General features: G+C 26.1%; 4 protein-coding genes across 4 annotated transcripts; 1 reads left to right on the top strand and 3 right to left on the bottom strand.

Moving 5' to 3' along the window:
• Positions 1-244: 244 nt before the first annotated feature.
• Positions 245-889, bottom strand: PGO_124290 (conserved Plasmodium protein, unknown function; the record flags this gene model as incomplete). The annotated part of the gene is made up of 2 exons (XM_028689219.1): positions 245-458; positions 834-889. 2 exons carry the CDS (start codon positions 887-889, stop codon positions 245-247), a joined length of 270 nt encoding a protein of 89 aa, XP_028545020.1.
• A 4,603-nt stretch (positions 890-5,492) lies between these two features.
• Positions 5,493-9,845, top strand: PGO_124280 (potassium channel; the record flags this gene model as incomplete). Its single annotated transcript, XM_028689218.1, has 1 exon — positions 5,493-9,845. The coding sequence occupies one exon, from the start codon at positions 5,493-5,495 to the stop codon at positions 9,843-9,845; it is 4,353 nt and encodes a 1,450-aa protein (XP_028545019.1).
• A 793-nt stretch (positions 9,846-10,638) lies between these two features.
• Positions 10,639-13,772, bottom strand: PGO_124270 (hypothetical protein, conserved; the record flags this gene model as incomplete). Its single annotated transcript, XM_028689217.1, has 10 exons — positions 10,639-10,875; positions 11,300-11,479; positions 11,635-11,685; positions 11,894-12,081; positions 12,229-12,312; positions 12,423-12,476; positions 12,667-12,739; positions 12,840-12,892; positions 13,015-13,073; positions 13,231-13,772. 10 exons carry the CDS (start codon positions 13,770-13,772, stop codon positions 10,639-10,641), a joined length of 1,521 nt encoding a protein of 506 aa, XP_028545018.1.
• Positions 13,773-14,214: 442 nt separating this feature from the next.
• PGO_124260 (aspartyl proteinase) lies at positions 14,215-17,096 on the bottom strand (the record flags this gene model as incomplete). The annotated part of the gene is made up of 13 exons (XM_028689216.1): positions 14,215-14,234; positions 14,403-14,466; positions 14,625-14,758; positions 14,880-14,975; positions 15,089-15,148; positions 15,271-15,322; positions 15,419-15,488; positions 15,621-15,786; positions 15,926-15,987; positions 16,091-16,280; positions 16,439-16,500; positions 16,720-16,762; positions 16,994-17,096. The coding sequence occupies 13 exons, from the start codon at positions 17,094-17,096 to the stop codon at positions 14,215-14,217; spliced, it is 1,122 nt and encodes a 373-aa protein (XP_028545017.1).
• Positions 17,097-18,368: the final 1,272 nt, after the last annotated feature.

Raw genomic sequence — 18,368 nt, 5'->3', positions numbered from 1 at the left:
AAAGATGTAAAACGATGATTCAAAAGCGTACAAAAAAATGCAGTAACAAAATCAAGGGCTAATATTGAGTGTCTATAAGCTTTCTCTCCTCCAGAATTAAAATATATAATATTATGCATACCGCATGCACGTTTATACGTCGTACAATGTTAATAATGTAAAAGATGGGTACAGGAATGCAACACTTTTTTTTCTTTTTTTTTTAAAATTAAAAATGATGCAAAATGTGTTTTGTAACAATATATTATTTTCTACAATTAATGTCATTCTCATGTAATTTGTTCATATCACAAAATTTGTTAAAAGCTCCGCTATTGGCTGAAAATTGATTATAAACTGTTTTGAAATTTCCCCATTTTGTTAAATAAAATGGTTTACTAAATTTCTGAGATTTGTATTCTTCCTTAACTAACCATTTACTAACATTCCATCTTGGGGACATGTGATATCTCTTTAATCTACATTAATAATTATAACGTTAAGAAAAAAAAAAAAAACATATATATATATAATACACATATATATACATATATATATATATATATAATTTTTTCCTTTACATATATATAAAATGAAATGGAATATTAGTTTGGTTCACAAATAATTGTGAAGCTTAATTAGCATTTTATGTATAAAACAAATTTTCGACGAAATATGTTTTGGTGGAAGGGTTTTTTATTATATTTATTTTTTATGAATGTAAAAAAAAAACATAGACAATAAATATTTATGCATATTAAAACAAATGAAGTAGTTATAAAATATATTCTGCTTTGTAAGCTAAAAGTGTTATAATAGTAACAATTCTTTAATATATTAAATTTCTTATTTACTTATATGTCCATGAAGCGTTCCATCTTAGAAAACATATTCTACTTAAATTATACATTTTTGGAAATTAATAATATATTTTGGTATTTATGTAATATATAACTGTAATGTTGACAAATAGTAAACTATCTTATGTATAATTCATTTATATTCTTAACTCTCTTTTTCGCACACGACAATACATATATATATGTAAAAATATACGTGTACTCTAGGATATCTTGTTGCTTCTATTTCGTGCAGCCTAAGTTCCTGTTCATGTATTATCCTTGAATATTAAAGTGTCTTTAATATTTACAAATCTAATTTTCCTTAAATTTGGGAAAAATATACAACAGGGGTGGGGGTGGGGGGTAACGTCACTTTATAAGGCTACCATTTTTTATATCTTACATTATAAAACAGCGTAAACATAAATATATTTCATATATATCTAATCAAATCCTTGATCTGATTCTTGTTTTCCTTTTGTTTAAAGTATAATATAATATATTAAAAATATTATATGAAATGAGAAAATACAGATATATTATATAAATATATCAATGTTATGTCTTTCTTCTTAAAGCATTCATTTTTTTCCTTATTTATGATCATATTTTTCAATATTAATATTTGTGACATATATAATGTCAGCTATATTCATATTTAAAATAATAATATAAAAATAATTTCATTTTTCTGGTAATATATAATTAACTAATACATATTTTATTTTTTTTATTTTTTTTTTTTCTTCAAATAAAATAAATTTATTTAAGGATTCTAATATACAGATTCTGTGAAATTATAAATGTACTATTCCCAATGAAAAAATAAAATAATAAATAAAAATAAAAAATGCCTTTTGCATTTATATTACATGGAGAAATCTTCTCATTTTGGATTAATTTTGAATCTTCATAAAATTAATAAATAATGAATATTATTCATTAATGTATAATAAATGTTAACTTTTCATTTTGTTTATATATTTATATATAATTACATATATATATACGTTATTTTTTTAAATATTGCATATGCAAAAGGGGAAAAAAAAAAATATATATTTTTAAAATGCCTGATAAAAAAAATTCTTTTTATTAGCTTATAATACTAAAAACATTTTAAATATATATCTCATAAACAGTTCGTGTATTTGTTTATACGCATTTTTACATTCGGGTCACTCAATTATATATATTATATATAACAAAATATATACCTTTTATAAAGCAAAAATTTGAACTAAATAATGCTTATTTAAAAAAACAGTGTGATGAAAAAAAAAAAAAAAAAGTCCATCAAAAACATAAGCGCATAGCTCAAAATTTTTTCATTTTATACTTCATTTAGCTATGTAAGAAAAAAATAAGAATCCCCATGGGATGCTTATTTGTAAAATATATATATATGTACATTTACATTTTTTATCGCTCCAAAGGGGTAAATGTACAAAATCGTAAGCAATAATTATTTGCAAAATTTTTCTTCACATTCATAACTTTGTTATATATTGTATTTATATTCACTTATATAAATTTATATGGATTTAATTTTTTTTTTTTTTTTTTTTCGCTTAATTACACAAGTAGAACAAGCATGATTATTTGTTAAAATTAAAGCTAACATATATTCTACTGAGAAATTTATTTTTCAAATTTTTTTTTTGTTGAATTATTTTTTGCAACTTACGAATATGTGTATCTATATTAATATAAAATATTGAGGGTACATTACTTTTCTTTGCAACGTGAGTCCATGCTAACACAAAAACCAATTTAAAAACAAAAAAAGCACGCATTTTTGTTATGTATAGCAAAATTTACGTTGATTAAAAATGGTTTATTTGCATAATTTTTCTTTCTTACAAAGTGTAAATAACATAGGCTGGCAAAGTTTGTTCTGTACGTTGAAATAACATAACCCATAATATATAAGGTTTTTGCCAGAAAAATTTACAATATATACGACAAATATAAAACATCCTAAACCCTAAACTTTAGCCAGTTACACAGTTAAGATATATCCCCCCCTCCCACCCTTCGCATAGGTTACGTTATTTTTTGTGCGTAGCTAGCTTTTAATTAAACGTTTAAAGTTTTAGTTTTTTTTTTTTTTTTTTTAACATCTCCGTCATGTTTGTAATTTAGATTAAAATATACCTAAGCACAAAACATATATGAACTATTTTTTTCTTTTTTCTTTTTTGTGTGTACCTAAATTAATCCCAATGTAAATGAAAAATCAAACGCATGTTTTCTTTGAAACAAAAAAACATTTAATTAAAAATTATGCATTAAAATTATCAAACAGTTTCATAGTCAGCCTAATCATTTTTTTGGGGGGGAGTGGATTTTCCATTTGAGTCCATATTATTTTGCTGGAAATATTAAACATTTTGCCAATAAATTGGCATATTTTTTATATCAAAAAAAAAAAAAATTTCAAAACTCAGGAATAATGGAAACACGATTAATTAGAGTAAGATTATTATTTACAACGATTTTTTTTCACATTATTGCCATTCACATTTATACAAAGAACAACATCATATAGACTAATATGAAAATTCTGTAACTGTAAAATATGGCATATTTTAGATAACTGATTTTACCTAACAATTGGGAAATGCCTTTATTCATGCAAAATATTTGAACCACCAGTATGTATATAAGTAATATATCACGTCCTTTTTTTTCCCTTTTTTTTTATGCTTTTCTTAAATCTGACCAAATATAAACAACATACATTATTAACAAATTTTATCAATGATGACAAAAAAATCAAACGCGAAATGAAGATCAGCTGAAAACGTGCCCAATTGTATATTGTATTTGTATAGACAAATGTGTAAAATATAGTTTTTACCAATCCTAAAGCTAACCAGAATTTAGCGTTCTTTTTTTTTTTTTTTTTTTTTACATTTCTTTAAGCTTTAAAAAGAAAATATAGCAATTTTATAGGACATCATTCATGCTTAATTTTTTGGTGTTCCAGTGCAAATGTACAAAAGCTGAAATGCAATTAAATGGCAAAAAATTTTTACATAAAAATGACAATTCATATATATGAGATTTCCCCGTATGTCATGTATTTAAACCATAATATAAATGCAGTAGACATTTAGTAAAAACACTGGAATAAATAAAATAATAAAAAAATATGTTTATAAATAAATATACCTTTTAAAGAATTTAGGGAGAAATTCCAAAGCAATAGTCATATATAAGCGTTAAAAGTGAACAACATAAATATTTAAATTTAAAAAGATTTTTAAAAAGTATAAAATTTTGTGCATTTAGACAAATGTAAATATGCTACATTGTGTAAAAATTTAAAAATTCACACCTTACCATTTTATGAAAACTGAAAATAGTTAAAATTACTTAATGCATATAAAGCTCATACGTTGACATTTACATTATGGATAGCTGTCCATTTTGCATACTTTCACATTTTGCACCTTGCACTTTGCACACCGCTGTTTCCAATTTTCAATGTCTTTCTGTGCGCTTTGTATTCTACAATATTTTCCCAAGTACATTTGCTATAGGATATCTAGGTGTACTATATATTATGGACATATATGTGCTTATGCGTGTTTACGTAGGACTAAGAAGTAAATATGAAAATAAAGCTAACACAAATACAATATAATATCCCATTCCTACTGTTTCCGAATTAGTAGGTGCTTCATGAAACGTTTGAAACTAAACATGTTATGACATAGAGGCATTTCCCTATATTTTTTGTTATATCTCCATGTTAATGAAACGTGAATGCGTCATTACAAAGATATAATCATGTAATCACACAATGCCACAATGACATAATCGAACAATTATGCAATCACATAATTACATAGCTATTTAACAATGTATGTATTTGTCTTTCGTGTGGGTATGTATAATTCTGTTTAGCAGAAATTTATAATAAATAATTTGTTTTATTATGAGAATAATTACCCTATTACCAACCTTATATATTTCTCTTTAAAAATTAACTGATTCTATATCAAAATATAGCTTTACCAAAGTTTGTCATTTTTTTAATTATTCTCACGGATGGTAGTATTATAATTTTTGCTGTACTAGAAATTTATGCTAAGGATATATTTTTTTTTTTTTTCTTTATTTACATATTAATACATGTTTGTACTCTGTATGAACTAGTTCCTTTGATCTTTTTCACATTATTCTATAAATAATTGCAAAATAGCGTAATAAAAAGAAAGAATGGAATCATTTTTTAGATGTAGTAACGAAGGACAATATGATGAATGCACTATAGAGGTAGAACGAATCATATTAAATGAAAATATGCACATGTATATACATATATATAAAAAGTAGGAGCAGACCACTACACACATTTCTGCTATGCTAAAATATCACAAGCGCACACATACATAAGTGCATGCTTATGTGTAGCTTCCCAAGGACATTATGAAATAAAACAAAAAAGGAAGAATACTATTACTTGCACGGATCTTTAAAATACGAATTATATCCGGATGAAAGCAGACATGTCTTGCAGCACCTATGCATATGTTTATATATATATATATATATAAACATATGCATACGTGTGAACTTGAAAAATGAACTCCTTTTTCAAAAAAGTAGTAGAATTTTTTTCCCCTTCCCCCATGATGTATACTCAAAAAATATGAAAACATGAAAAGTGGGTTACTATCGATAAACGATGTATTCTTTTTAGTAGTAAATATTTTTAAATATTTTCTGATTGTCTTGAACGGATTATATCTGTGTAAACTGCCATTCATTGCTGGAGAAAATGTTGACTTTGTAAGTTGTATTGTATGCATAATAGTAGGCTTTTCAATAAAATTATCAGTTATAGTAATATACTACTTATATTTTATGGACATATATGCAGTGAATAAATGTAGAAGGAAAAGTTTTCTAAATTTGTTTCATCTGAATAATACAGACGGCAACGGAAATAGAACTATGCAAGAATCCGATGACTTTGAGTATAAAAAATTAATTAAGAAATTTTTTTTTAAGAAAGTATATTATTCAATAAAGAAAAAACATAAAAAAGTGGAATTGTATATGTTAAAAATATATAATAGTACATTTAACTACTACTTCTGTAACATAAGAGATACGCTATACGCATTAATATGGTATATCAGTCTATATTACTGGAGGAGAGATACATATGATACTATCTGGAATTTTGACAAAATACCCGCATATATATACAACATTTTAATTGTTCTTTTGTCGTCATCCTATATCGACTTAGTAATGGTCATTCTTAGTTATAATAAATCTAAATTTTATATGATGAAATCGAAATTGTTAATAGATATATTTTTTAGTGCACCAAATGTGTTTTTTTTTTCGAAATATCTCTTTGTGCTTGATAATAAAATAGATATATACTTTATAATGGGGTTTTTACGAAACATAAAGATATTTCTAAATGTATCATATGTCAGAATAGAACAAAATTCCATTTTAACAAATACAGAAATTAAAATTGTTAGAATTGTGTTTGGAGTACTTTTGTTGTGTAATGCGTTTGCATCAACTATTTATACAATTCAGGCTATTCACCCTTTTAATTTGAAAGATGGGAATTTTCGATATTTTCTTAACAGTTATTTAGATTATTTCTATTTTTCTATAATCTCGATATCAACAGTTGGATATGGTGATATACTTCCAATTAACAAATTAAGTAAAGTAGTGTGTATTATTTTTATATTTTGGACATTTATTTGGGTTCCAATACAATTTAATGATTTAATTATTTCTATTTTTTCCAAAAAAAAAACATATGGAAAAGTTAGTAGGAATAATCAGAAATTTATTCTACTAATTGGAGAAGTGGAACCGCAAAAATTAAACGTTTTTCTTTTTGAGTCAATTGCATATGGAAATAAGCTAAAATTTCATATTTTAACTACTTATCCTATAAGTTTTTATAAAGAGCAAATAAAAGTAGCAGACCATTTTTGTATATCTCTATATATTAAAAATTTTGATTTGAATGATAAACAGAATACAAATTTATTATACAGTATCAATGCGCAGAATGCTTACTATTTATTTTTATTTTCTGATAAATTTAATAATGGACATTATAATATAGACACAAAATCGTTTACAAGATTGTTAATTCTGAAAAAGTTCTTACATGGAAAGAAAAACGCTGTGATTGAATTACGAAATAAAAGTGTTTCGAATATTGTGAAATCTATTGGATGTGAAAATTTTGTCATTGTCAATTTAAAGCATTCCTTAATAGTTAAAAATGCAAAGTATCCAGGGATTATAACATTAATTTTAAATTTGTTTACAGCATACAAATATGATGCTAATTTTTTGTATACATTTGATGATAAACACTCTTCTTTTCCATTAAAAAAATATATAAGTGAATATAGTAGGGGATCTAGAACCAAAATTTTTTCCTTCCTAGCTCATAAAAACATGATTGGATTAAAATTCGATAAATTATTTTATAAATTATATTTATCCCTCGGTATTATATTAATCGGTATCGAAAATGACAATGAAAATATATTTCTCACTGAGAGGAATTCTCTTACCCATAACGTCATTAAATTAATTAAGGGAAGAAAGAAAAGGCATCAAGAGTTTAAATTTATATACTTGCATTTGCTAAAAAGGTATTCTCATATGTGTACTACCTATGTGCCATCGTCATTACATAAAAGTAGGAATACTTCAAATAGATGTAAAAATTGTCATATGAAGCAGGAGAATTTAAACACACACACAACTAAAAAGTTTGATTTGTTAAATGTACACAAGAAATATCATTTCAATAAGAAAAATTTATACAATTCGGGTGACGTAAAATGTAAGAATTTAATGTGTAAAACTGGTTATTGTAGGGAAGGTGAATATGCAGATAAATCCTACAAGGGTAATAAAATAAATGGAAATATTCCTCATAGGAGAAAAAAAAATAATTCGAGTAACATGGAAAGTAAAGACAATATTTGCATAAGCATTGATAGAAGTAATACTACGAATAATAAAGTACACCAATCATATTCCATTAGGGGAAATAAATACATTGAGGACTTAAAGAATTGGGATTACAATATAATTCACACCATAACCAACACCAAATGGGGTCGAAACAGCTATATACATAGAAACAATAAACAGTTAAAAAGTTACCTGAATTTGTTAGGAAAAAATTATGCCATACAAGAAAATGACAAATGTATAGTTATTGCAAATTCTAAGAAAGTTATAAAATATTTATCAATAGCAAAAAGTCTATATTGGCTATTTGAAATTAAAAGCAAAAAGAAAGAGAATATCCCATACGATTTGAAATCTGTTATAAAAACTAAACAAACTTTCAATAAATATTTTACAGCAAATGTAAGGCGGAATATATCAAACATGCCTCATGGGTATAATACAAGTTTGATTCAAAAAAATGCCAATATAATGGCCGTAAATTATCACGATTTATTTAGGAATTATAAAATTTCGAGGCTTTTTTTTTCAAAAAAGAGTTATCTGCTTGGGAAAAAAAACAGGAAGGTTATATATGAGCATGGGAATGATAAGCACGATTCAACAGGCTTCAAGGTTCCTTCTAGAAACAATTCTTCTATTGGAATCCATCAAGGGAGTGCAAAACAATATAAAAATTGTGAAAAATGGGAATATTTCCAGAAAACTCCTCACGACATCATTTGTGATACTAAAAATTGTACCTTTGAAAGTTGTAATTTTAGTAGTTGCATTACAAACGAATTTAATATAGACACAGAATTAGGAAAAGATGATAAGAAAGATCATGTCACGACAACATTACATTACTTGGAGAGTCCTCATGGGAATATTTCCCTGAGGAATGGTCCCCAAAACAGTCATACTTTGCCCAGTAACGAACTGTGTACACATGGAAATTCAATGAACAAATATTCGAAAGGGGAAAAGAAGTGCAGAGAATTCTTAACATCTAATTGTAAGGACAAGAAATTGTTGCATTTAGATCACTCACAGATAATAAAAAAGCATAGAAATTATTTTTATCATAAAAACAAATTAAAAAAAAAAAAGTATTTAAATAATTATTGCAATTTTCAAAAATCAGAGGAAACACTAAAAGAGAAAGATAAGCAGAATAATTTCAATTCTACTTTTAAAATGAATGCAATAGTATATTCGTACGTGGAAGCCTATGAAAAATATTTCTCCCAGCGTAAGAATAATAAATTATTGCTAATAATAAATTGCCCATCGAATATTATAGACCTAATTAAAATGATAAATCGTAAATACGGATACAACATAATTATATTAACTGATGAAATACCTACCATAAATATACATGATTTGTGTAAATATAATGTTGTGTTTATAAAATGTAAATCTTTGGATGATTATAATATATTAAACGCTGGCTTAATTCAGGCATATTATATACTAATTCTTCCCACGGAAGCAAATAATGTAGATGAAATAAACGAAATAGACATGAATAATATAATATTAACAAGAAAGATTATTCACTTGATGCGAAAAAAAAAAAAGTCTTACTATATAAATAATATAATGACCGAATTAATTAACCCTTCTAATACTATTTTTCTTGAGGAAAATAAAATGGTAAAATTAAAAGACAAAAAATCTTCATATAGTGATTTTTTTCCTTATGTAAATTGTTCAAGGTTTTATTCAAGTAATATAATATGTGAAACCATGTTATATAACTTCATGACACATCACAAAAGTTTCACCAAATTTTCAGTGTGTAATGATACATTGAAAAGTCTCATAAAACACATCAGCACAATTTATATATGTGACTTGAATAAGTACTTTGATTTTTCTTTTAAAAAAATTAAAACATTCCGCGACCTATTTTATTATTTATCTAAAAAAAATATCATAACAATTGGTTTATACAGAAGGGGAGACAAATATGCCCCTTTTTACATTTATACCAAGCCTCACGAAAATTGCGTGCTGAAATTAGATGACATCATTTACGTCTTGTAGGAATTGATGACTACTTATTCTTACCGTTACTGCTTGTCATAATTGATATTTTTATTGCTATTGTTATTCATTTTTATTATTCTTTTTTCTGTCTTATTTATTATTTCTTTTTCCCTTACCCATCACTTGAATTTTTACATAATATGATGCATCCATGTGATGAATAAACGTTCCTTTAAATCTGTCAAGCCATTCGTGCATATGTTTTTGGTACCTTTTTCTATTGCTCTTTTTTAAAAATACGCAGCATGCTGCATGGACATATGTGCACATAAATATATATTTTTATGTGAATTTTTTTTTTTTTTGTTCTTAAGGACGTTTAAAGAACAATCTAAGATGTTATTATTTTTTTTTTTTTTTCTTTTTTTTTTTTTTTTTTTTTTTCTTTTTTTTTTTCTTTATTTTGGCATTATGTCTTTTCACCCGTTTTTAATTTGGTTCATGTGCTACATGTTAAATCGTGTCCATGTTTGTGGGAAAAAAGTGTTACATCTTTTTGCTGGATGTGTTTATTTACATTTGTAAGAAAGGAAAACATCCCTTTTGAAGATATGACATATATATATCACTTCATCTTTTAACTATTTCTTTTTTTAATTTTTAAACATTTAACAAATTTAAAATGGCTTAGACAAGTTATTGTTCTACCAGAATGTTTGAGAGAAAAAAAAAAAAAAAAAAAGGCTTAAAAAATGAAACTTTTTTCTTTTTCCTTTTTTACTAACGTAAGCTGCATATTTTACAAATATATGAAAACATGTAATCCAAGTCTTGGGCACTTTTCTTATTCTTAAAGAACACATGCTGATCCATTAGAATCACACATAATATTTTTGCATAGCATTTTTCTATAAAATTCTAAATTCTTCTGTGAAATAATATCACGAACAAATGCTAAGTATTGATAAAAATCATCAATTACTTCTTTAAAATCGTCATCTTCATATTTAGTTCCTTTATCATCAACCCCAATAGTGTTGAAGTTAAAATTATTCATTATTATGCTATAGTCTTCTGCTAAATTTTTCTATATTACGATTAGTTCAAAAAAGGGGAAGGAAAATATTATAAATGCATTAATTGAAAAAAAAAAAAAAAAAAAAAAAATTCCATTTAGTGCGTTAAAGTGACAGGTATTCTCATGAATAAGCAAAAGTATATATGGGCACGGAAATCTCACGAAGTTTTTATAACGTGTGATCCACTATATGTCCCCGTTGTTCACAAGAACATGTAAACATAACAATTCAGTCCAGAATGTTGCATGTTTGCACTGTATATGGGTTTAAGAAAAAGGAACTAATTGTCAAGCAAATTGGAATATATATATATATATATATATATATATATATATATATACAAATATGTATACGTATATGTATACGTGCATAAGTGCATATCTGAAAAAAGATGAGGCGTGTATATGGCCCATATTTGGTATTTTTCTTTACCACGCATCTAATCCGGTACTTATTGAAGCTATGATGTATTACATGCAAAATATTGTAGTATTTTTTTTGTTCATTTCTACACATCCTTAAAGTTATAGAGCTGTATATGTCATAAAAACTTTTTTCAGTAGGAGTAAAATAAATTATATTTTCCTGTCCCTTATTCTCTAATGTGGGTGCCTAAAGAAATGAGAAATATGAATTTAATCTTGTTGGTCGAAAATTGATCCCATGAGTGGCTACTTCTGTTATTGGCCATTCCCTTGCATTGGATACAAATGTATAACAAACGTAATATTCATTTTTTTCTCAGTGCATTATTTTCTCTGGATCACCATTTTTGGGAATTTTTTAGAGAAGCTTAAAAATCCTAGAATTTCATTTTTCTTCAAAGAAAGGTAAACCATTTAAAAATATTTGTATTGTGTATAATTTGTGTTTCCTAATTTCTATGCGCTGCACTAATATTTGACTAAGTTTTGACTAATTTGGGGCTAATTCTTGGCTAATTGTTGTCATTTTCGTACAACAAAAAAGGATAAGTAGGTAGAACAACAAATTTAGAATTGTTCAGCCCATATTTTATCTTATTACTTCAAGAAAGGGTATTGTAAAATTTAGTGCACTTTCAATTTGAAATGAAAATAGGATAACATAGGAATGTTTCAGCTTTGCGCATGATAAGGCGTCTTTCAAAAATACATGGTGTTTTCTTTTGATTATTCGATTCTTAATATTTGGGTAGCTAATAGTGTATATATTGAACTGTAGATCCTCCGAGACTGAATTTTTTTTTATGATGCAAATTGAGAATTCATAAGTACATAAATGAATTGAGTGTATATAAGAATACATGGTTATAGATACACAAGTCTATATACACTAATATCTATCCATTTCTATATAAAGATTAAATTGGAAATTCATACTTTTCGCCAATCTCGAATTCATCCAGTCTTCCGTACTCATGGGTCCAAAAAATACAACATTGTATTTCGCGTCCTTCACCAGCTCTGAGGTAAAACAGGGAATATTATTTTAGTTTTTCGGGTATTTTTCGGATGCTCTTTTTTTTTTTTTTTTTTTTTTTTGCCATATATTACTTTTTCTTTCAATTTCTTACTTTTTTTAAATGATATTCCGTCATATTTGCATTGCAGAGCACTTCGGTTATTCACTTTACAAAAAATAAGAAAAATGGTGGACAGAAAAGATGTGGTAAAACAACATGGGAAAGACCTTATGATGTGTTACTCAAGAAATGTATAAAATACGAGTGCTAGAAAAAAAAAATTTGGATTCTTTTAGTATTCTTATTCTTATTCTTTTTTCTTTTTTCCTTTTTTTCTTTTATATTTTTTTCTTACTGTTAATCACTGCCACTATTAATATAATAACTAGCCCGAAGAAGGCACATTGAATGGAACTAATAATTCGTAGCTGTGAAATGAAAAATGCGAAAATATGAGAAAAGCCGGAAATAATGATAGACAGAAAAGGATTAACACGTGCACTCATAATTCTCCATATGAGAACCTACCGTTACGATATTATTATTTTTTTTTTCTTTGCAAAAGGATCCAAAAATTGAAGCTAAAAATATGAAGAAAAAAAATAAATAAATGAAAATACCACTGATTGACGTATAAAAAGGTAGAAAAAACATACCACCTAAAATTCTCAAATTTTGTTTTGGAAATATATATTGCTATCACCTATGACCCATCCTAAATATGGCAAAAAGGAGAAACCACAGTAGTAAAATATTCGAACACTTAAAACGGAAATGAAAGAGAAAGTATATAATCCATGGAAGAGAGATATGCTTAAATACTTATATGAGCATATATGTATAAGCATATAAGTACAGGTATGAGTTTCTGTACCCCTCCTCTGGTTTTCATAAATAAAACTTTTGATTTCTTCATTACATTTTCTCGTCTCTGCCGATTGTTGGGTGAAAAGGATTTTTAAATAACCAGGAAAAACTCAAATGGTCGAAGTTTTCCAGCAAATTTTGTACTTCCTTATCATATTTATCACACAATTCATCAATTCCTTTAAATTTTGCTTCATTCTTTTTATTAGCTTTCAATCTATTAATATTCCCAGAGTGACAATAATTTATTTGGTCCATTGTATTTAAACTTTGCATAGTTTCTTCTCTTTCTGAAATTTTCTCATTTTCAATACTTGCACCACATTCAATTTCAGCAAAATTTCTTACCTCAATTTTGTTTTCCTGCACATGTGCTCGATTGTTTGAATAAGAAGAACTTTTCAATTTTTCAAAAATTTTCAATTCTGTACCTTCTGTTCTATTTCCTTCTCCCTCAACTTCGTATTTATCTTCCATACATTTCATAGCCGAGTTATTTTTTCTATACAAACCCTGTCCTTCCATTAATTCCTGCTCGTTATTCCCCTCGAACTCATCATTTTCTACTACTTTTGACTTTCTTTTCCGAATCATCTTTTCTATTCATACATGATCCTATGTATATGAACCTGTGTAAGAACAGAATTATCTATGCAACTGCGAACTTCCGTTTTAGCTAAATAGACCTTAGAACACCTTGATTTAATTAAAGGTGCAGGAATAGTTGTGTTAATTTTCGTTCATATGCTAAAACTGAAGAAACTTTTTTTTTTTTTTTTTTTTTTATTCTGCAGATCTTATTCCAAGTCTGATTATATACGAATAAGTTTTTAGTTTTAAAAATTATATGGCAAATTTATTTACTAGTTATAAATAATTTTTAGCAAAAAGACAAGTTAGAAGCAGAGGTTAGAAAATAATTTCTTACGTATCTGCACACAATGGACAAGATAAGGCGTTTTATACATATGCTCATTATAACATATGTATAAAAAAAAATAAAATAAAATAAAATAAACTAAAAGAATAAGTACAATTACACTGATTTAGCTAAACCTAAAAAGGAAATTTCAAAAAACGTATAAAGGACATTAATTTTGACTTCACGCAATTATGCATATGCAAATGTGCAAATAAACGCATATAAATTTAATACGTAAGTATTAAAATGAGTAAAGATAAGAATTATAGATTATAAAATTTATGCTTTCTTTTAAATAATACCAATAATCATTTTATCCTTTTCAAATATTGCATAATATTTTTGTAAAAATATTTGTCCAAGAATCTGTAGAAATAAAAAAAAAAAAAAAAAAAAAAAAGACATTCATATGTATTTGTTTTATCGGTTAACTGTATTCACTACATTCTGTGTATTCTTTGTGCATACATGAATACCATACATATATGTGTATATGTAACTGCATAGTTTATTGTGACACTTACATATAAATATCTATTAGCCGAAGAAATGTTAATTGGAATGAAAGCAAAGTTACAAGGGGATTTTAAAACAGGATCAACTCGAAAAGAGTTAACGATGTAATCATCCGGCGTTAAATCGTATTCTTTCTTTTCACCTATCACAAATGGATAAAGTTATGTATATTTGTATGTACATATATGTATATTGTTCCCATTAGACGTATTTTTAAGGTATTTATTTATTTTATTTTTTTTTTCTTCAAAGTATATTTATACCATTTTTATCACGTAAAATGAAAGAAAGGTTTTTTAGTAATCTTTTGTCGTGACAATTCTTTCTAGGATTCAATAACTTAGTTAACAAAATTATATCTATAAGGATGTGTATTTAATTTTTATATTCTTTTCCCTATATTATTACATGTATGAAAACAGAATAAAAGAAATGCGAAAAAAGAAAAGGAAATAAAAAAAAATAGTACTACCATCTTTGGGCCCAGCAATACTCGATGTACCTGTGTCAATAACTGCCTCACAGTAACTACCTAATGATGAAAAAAAAAAAAAAAAAAAAAAAAGTTCACTTACCAAAATTTTCGTGATTAATTAAAAAAAATTATCATATTTTATATCCCCGATTGTCCATTTATTTTATTTTTATATAAACCTATGTTTTTTGAGCACACGTCTAAAAAAACTCCATTAATTTTTAGTCCTATCTGTATTTACAACATCAGGGTTAAATGTAAGTTATTTCACTTTTTTATTTCTGTTTTTCTTTTTTGCACATACAAAAAAATATATGTTTATAGTACCATTTTAACTGCCCAATATTTTGTGGACGAAACGTCAAACCAATCTATGTTTGCATTGGGATGGATAAATCTTAACAGAAAAGTTTACAGATATCGTTGGGGGAGGAGTTGATAATATTTAATATGAGCATAAGGATAATGTGTATATGTGTTCATCTAAATATATAACCATTTTGACTTATTAGTATTTTTCCTTTCTCACTTTTTATCGTAACCTCCGAATGTAATTGCACCATCATCTTCTACATCTTTGGGGTAGTAAATCGAGAACATATTCTTTGTTGAACCATTTCTTGGTATGTTGTCATAGATTAGTGTTTTCTTTGTTTTATTATCTGAAATGCCTAGTCCGAATAATCCATCAAATTCTATTTGAGAAAAATTGGTACGCATATTGAGATAAGGTTACCCCCATATGCTGCACACTTTTGAATAGTACAAGTGAATATAACATCTTACGATGTTTCTTCTCTTTTGCTCTTCACTTTTTTTTTTTTTTTTTTTTACGCATATCAGAAAAAGGGTCATCGGATATGTAACTAGCTATTCCAAATTCCTGGTTTTTTACTCTACAAAATATTAAAGCAATTTAGTGGAGTTTACACTAGTTCCCATATTGATTTAATTGTGCTTGTCTTTTTTGAATAGTTATGCGTTAGATATTTGTGTTACCTTATATCTCCTAAGTGAATATCATCGGAAACGTAAGCAATTTGAATTTTTCCAGTTCCAAAAAAAACTTCCACAGGGGGTTTATTTTTGGATAATTTATAATTTTTAGAAATTTTATGATCATATTTTCTTTTTTTATGGCAGGCCTTTGTATAACAATTTTTCGAGGGGATCCATAAATTTGTGCTGCCTTAACAGGGAAGAAAAATGTATACATACATATACCCTTTTAAGGATAGATACACAGACATAAAGAATACATGTTACTGTATTTGTACAAGTTTATGTATATGTATTATTTTATTTGTTTTTTTTTTTCAACTCCTTTTCATTTTTTTTCTTCTTAACCAGTATCAAACAGCACTTTGAATAGCTGTGGAGGACTTCCGATATGTATTTCACCAATGAATCTATAACAATTCAAAACAGGAAATAGTAAAAAAAAAAAAAAAAGGAATTAGACGCACCCATAAAACATGAAACATAATTATAATTTCCTTATGTTAAAATAACTATTAGGAAATAAAGTGAAAGAATATGTCACATGTTTTTTTGTACACCGATAAAATGCATTTTTTGGAAAATGGAAACTATGTGTTCGAACATAAAATAATATTTTATGTGTTTACTGTCTGTTGATATAACCCCCCTTCAGGATTATGGTGGAAACTCCTTTGTTGTTGGTTGAGGTAAAATGATTTTTTATGTTTTTATTGTTTTTTTTTGTTTTTTTTGTTTTTTTTGTTTTTTTTGTTTTTTTTGTTTTTTTTGTTTTGTTTTTTTTGTTTTTTTTGTTTTTTTTGTTTTTTCTGTTTTTATTATTATTATTATTTTTTTTTTACTTGTGCTGTATTTTTCATTTTAACAACAAATTAGGCTATGCAGATTATGTAGAAAGTTTACCTGACTTGTTATATCTGCTTACCCTTAAATTCTCTCTTGCAGATTTCACAATAAGATGAATGTTCCAAATGAGGAAAACAAAAAGAGACAACAAAACGTTCATTTTGTACAGTGAATACTATTCTAAAATGTAGCTACAGAATTAAATTGGTAATACTAAGTGTACATTTTTTTTTTTTAGAATTATATTATATTTTTTGAAGGAAAACAAAAATTGTATTTATTAACTTAGTAAAATATCCCCTTCCTCTAACATTTTCATTCTTTTTTAATTTTTAACTTTTCATAGTAAATGTACTCTGCTATGGGAATGTAACACTTCTTTTTTGTGTATATACATTTACACATTAGTGAGTAATTTCCATCTTTACAACAGGAAAAGTAACAAATTGCGGTCTTTCATGAGTTTTTGTGGCCTGGGGCTTTGTTTTTTGTTACTCTTATTCTACTAACACATGTGGGATAATAACACTTTGTTAGTTACATTTCCTCAGTAGACATAACAAAAAAAAGCACAAAATGGCAAAAAATTTTAATTTAAAAAAATATCAAACTTTTATTACAAAGAAGAAAAAGGAAGTGTTTCAACGAAATTTGAGGAAAGAAAAAAAAAATTGTAAAATGAGCATGAATATATATGTACCCAATTTTCACTAATTTTGACTTATTTCAAATGATCGTAAACAACGTTTTTTTTTTTTTTTTTTTTTACTATTTTTATTTCCTGCGTACCCATAAAAAAAGAAGTTAAAAAATATCCCTAAAGTGATGCCAACTTTACCTTCTTTACACATTTATAATACAATACGGAACACATTAAACATGTTAGTATCATGTGTTTTACTTTCATTATTTTTGTTTGTTTTTTTATCACTGTGCACATGTGAATACACGTAGTCTCGTATCGTTTCTATTTGTGTTTCATCAATAAAATACATAAATATACACATATATACATATACATATGTACAAGTCTTTAAATGTCTAACACGATTTTTTTAATTTTTTAAATGCTTTATCTTTTCAAACGTTATTTATTGTTTTTACGGTTTTTAGACTTGTCTACCTAGAATTTTCGTTTTTTCGTTTTTTCGTTTTTTTAATTTTTCGAATGTTAATGCTTGCTAGAAATGGGTCCTTTGCCTCATTTATTATTTATTTATTTTTTTTTAATCCCTTTTATCGCATTACTTTATGTTTACGCCAAAAATTAATCATTCCATTACTTTTCCTCTTATCATTGCTCCAAACATTCAAGTCACTTTTCTTCTGCCTTTTTTTTTTTTTTTTTTTTTTTTTGTTCATGTGTAGAAATAAAAAAAAACGCTATGTGCTTGTTCATTACTGAGAAAATAGCAGTTTCTCTTAAAATTAT

Source organism: Plasmodium gonderi, assembly GCF_002157705.1.
Source record: "Plasmodium gonderi DNA, contig: Chr12, whole genome shotgun sequence".
Lineage (NCBI taxonomy): Eukaryota > Apicomplexa > Aconoidasida > Haemosporida > Plasmodiidae > Plasmodium > Plasmodium gonderi.
This window is presented reverse-complemented; position numbering and strand designations above follow the sequence as displayed.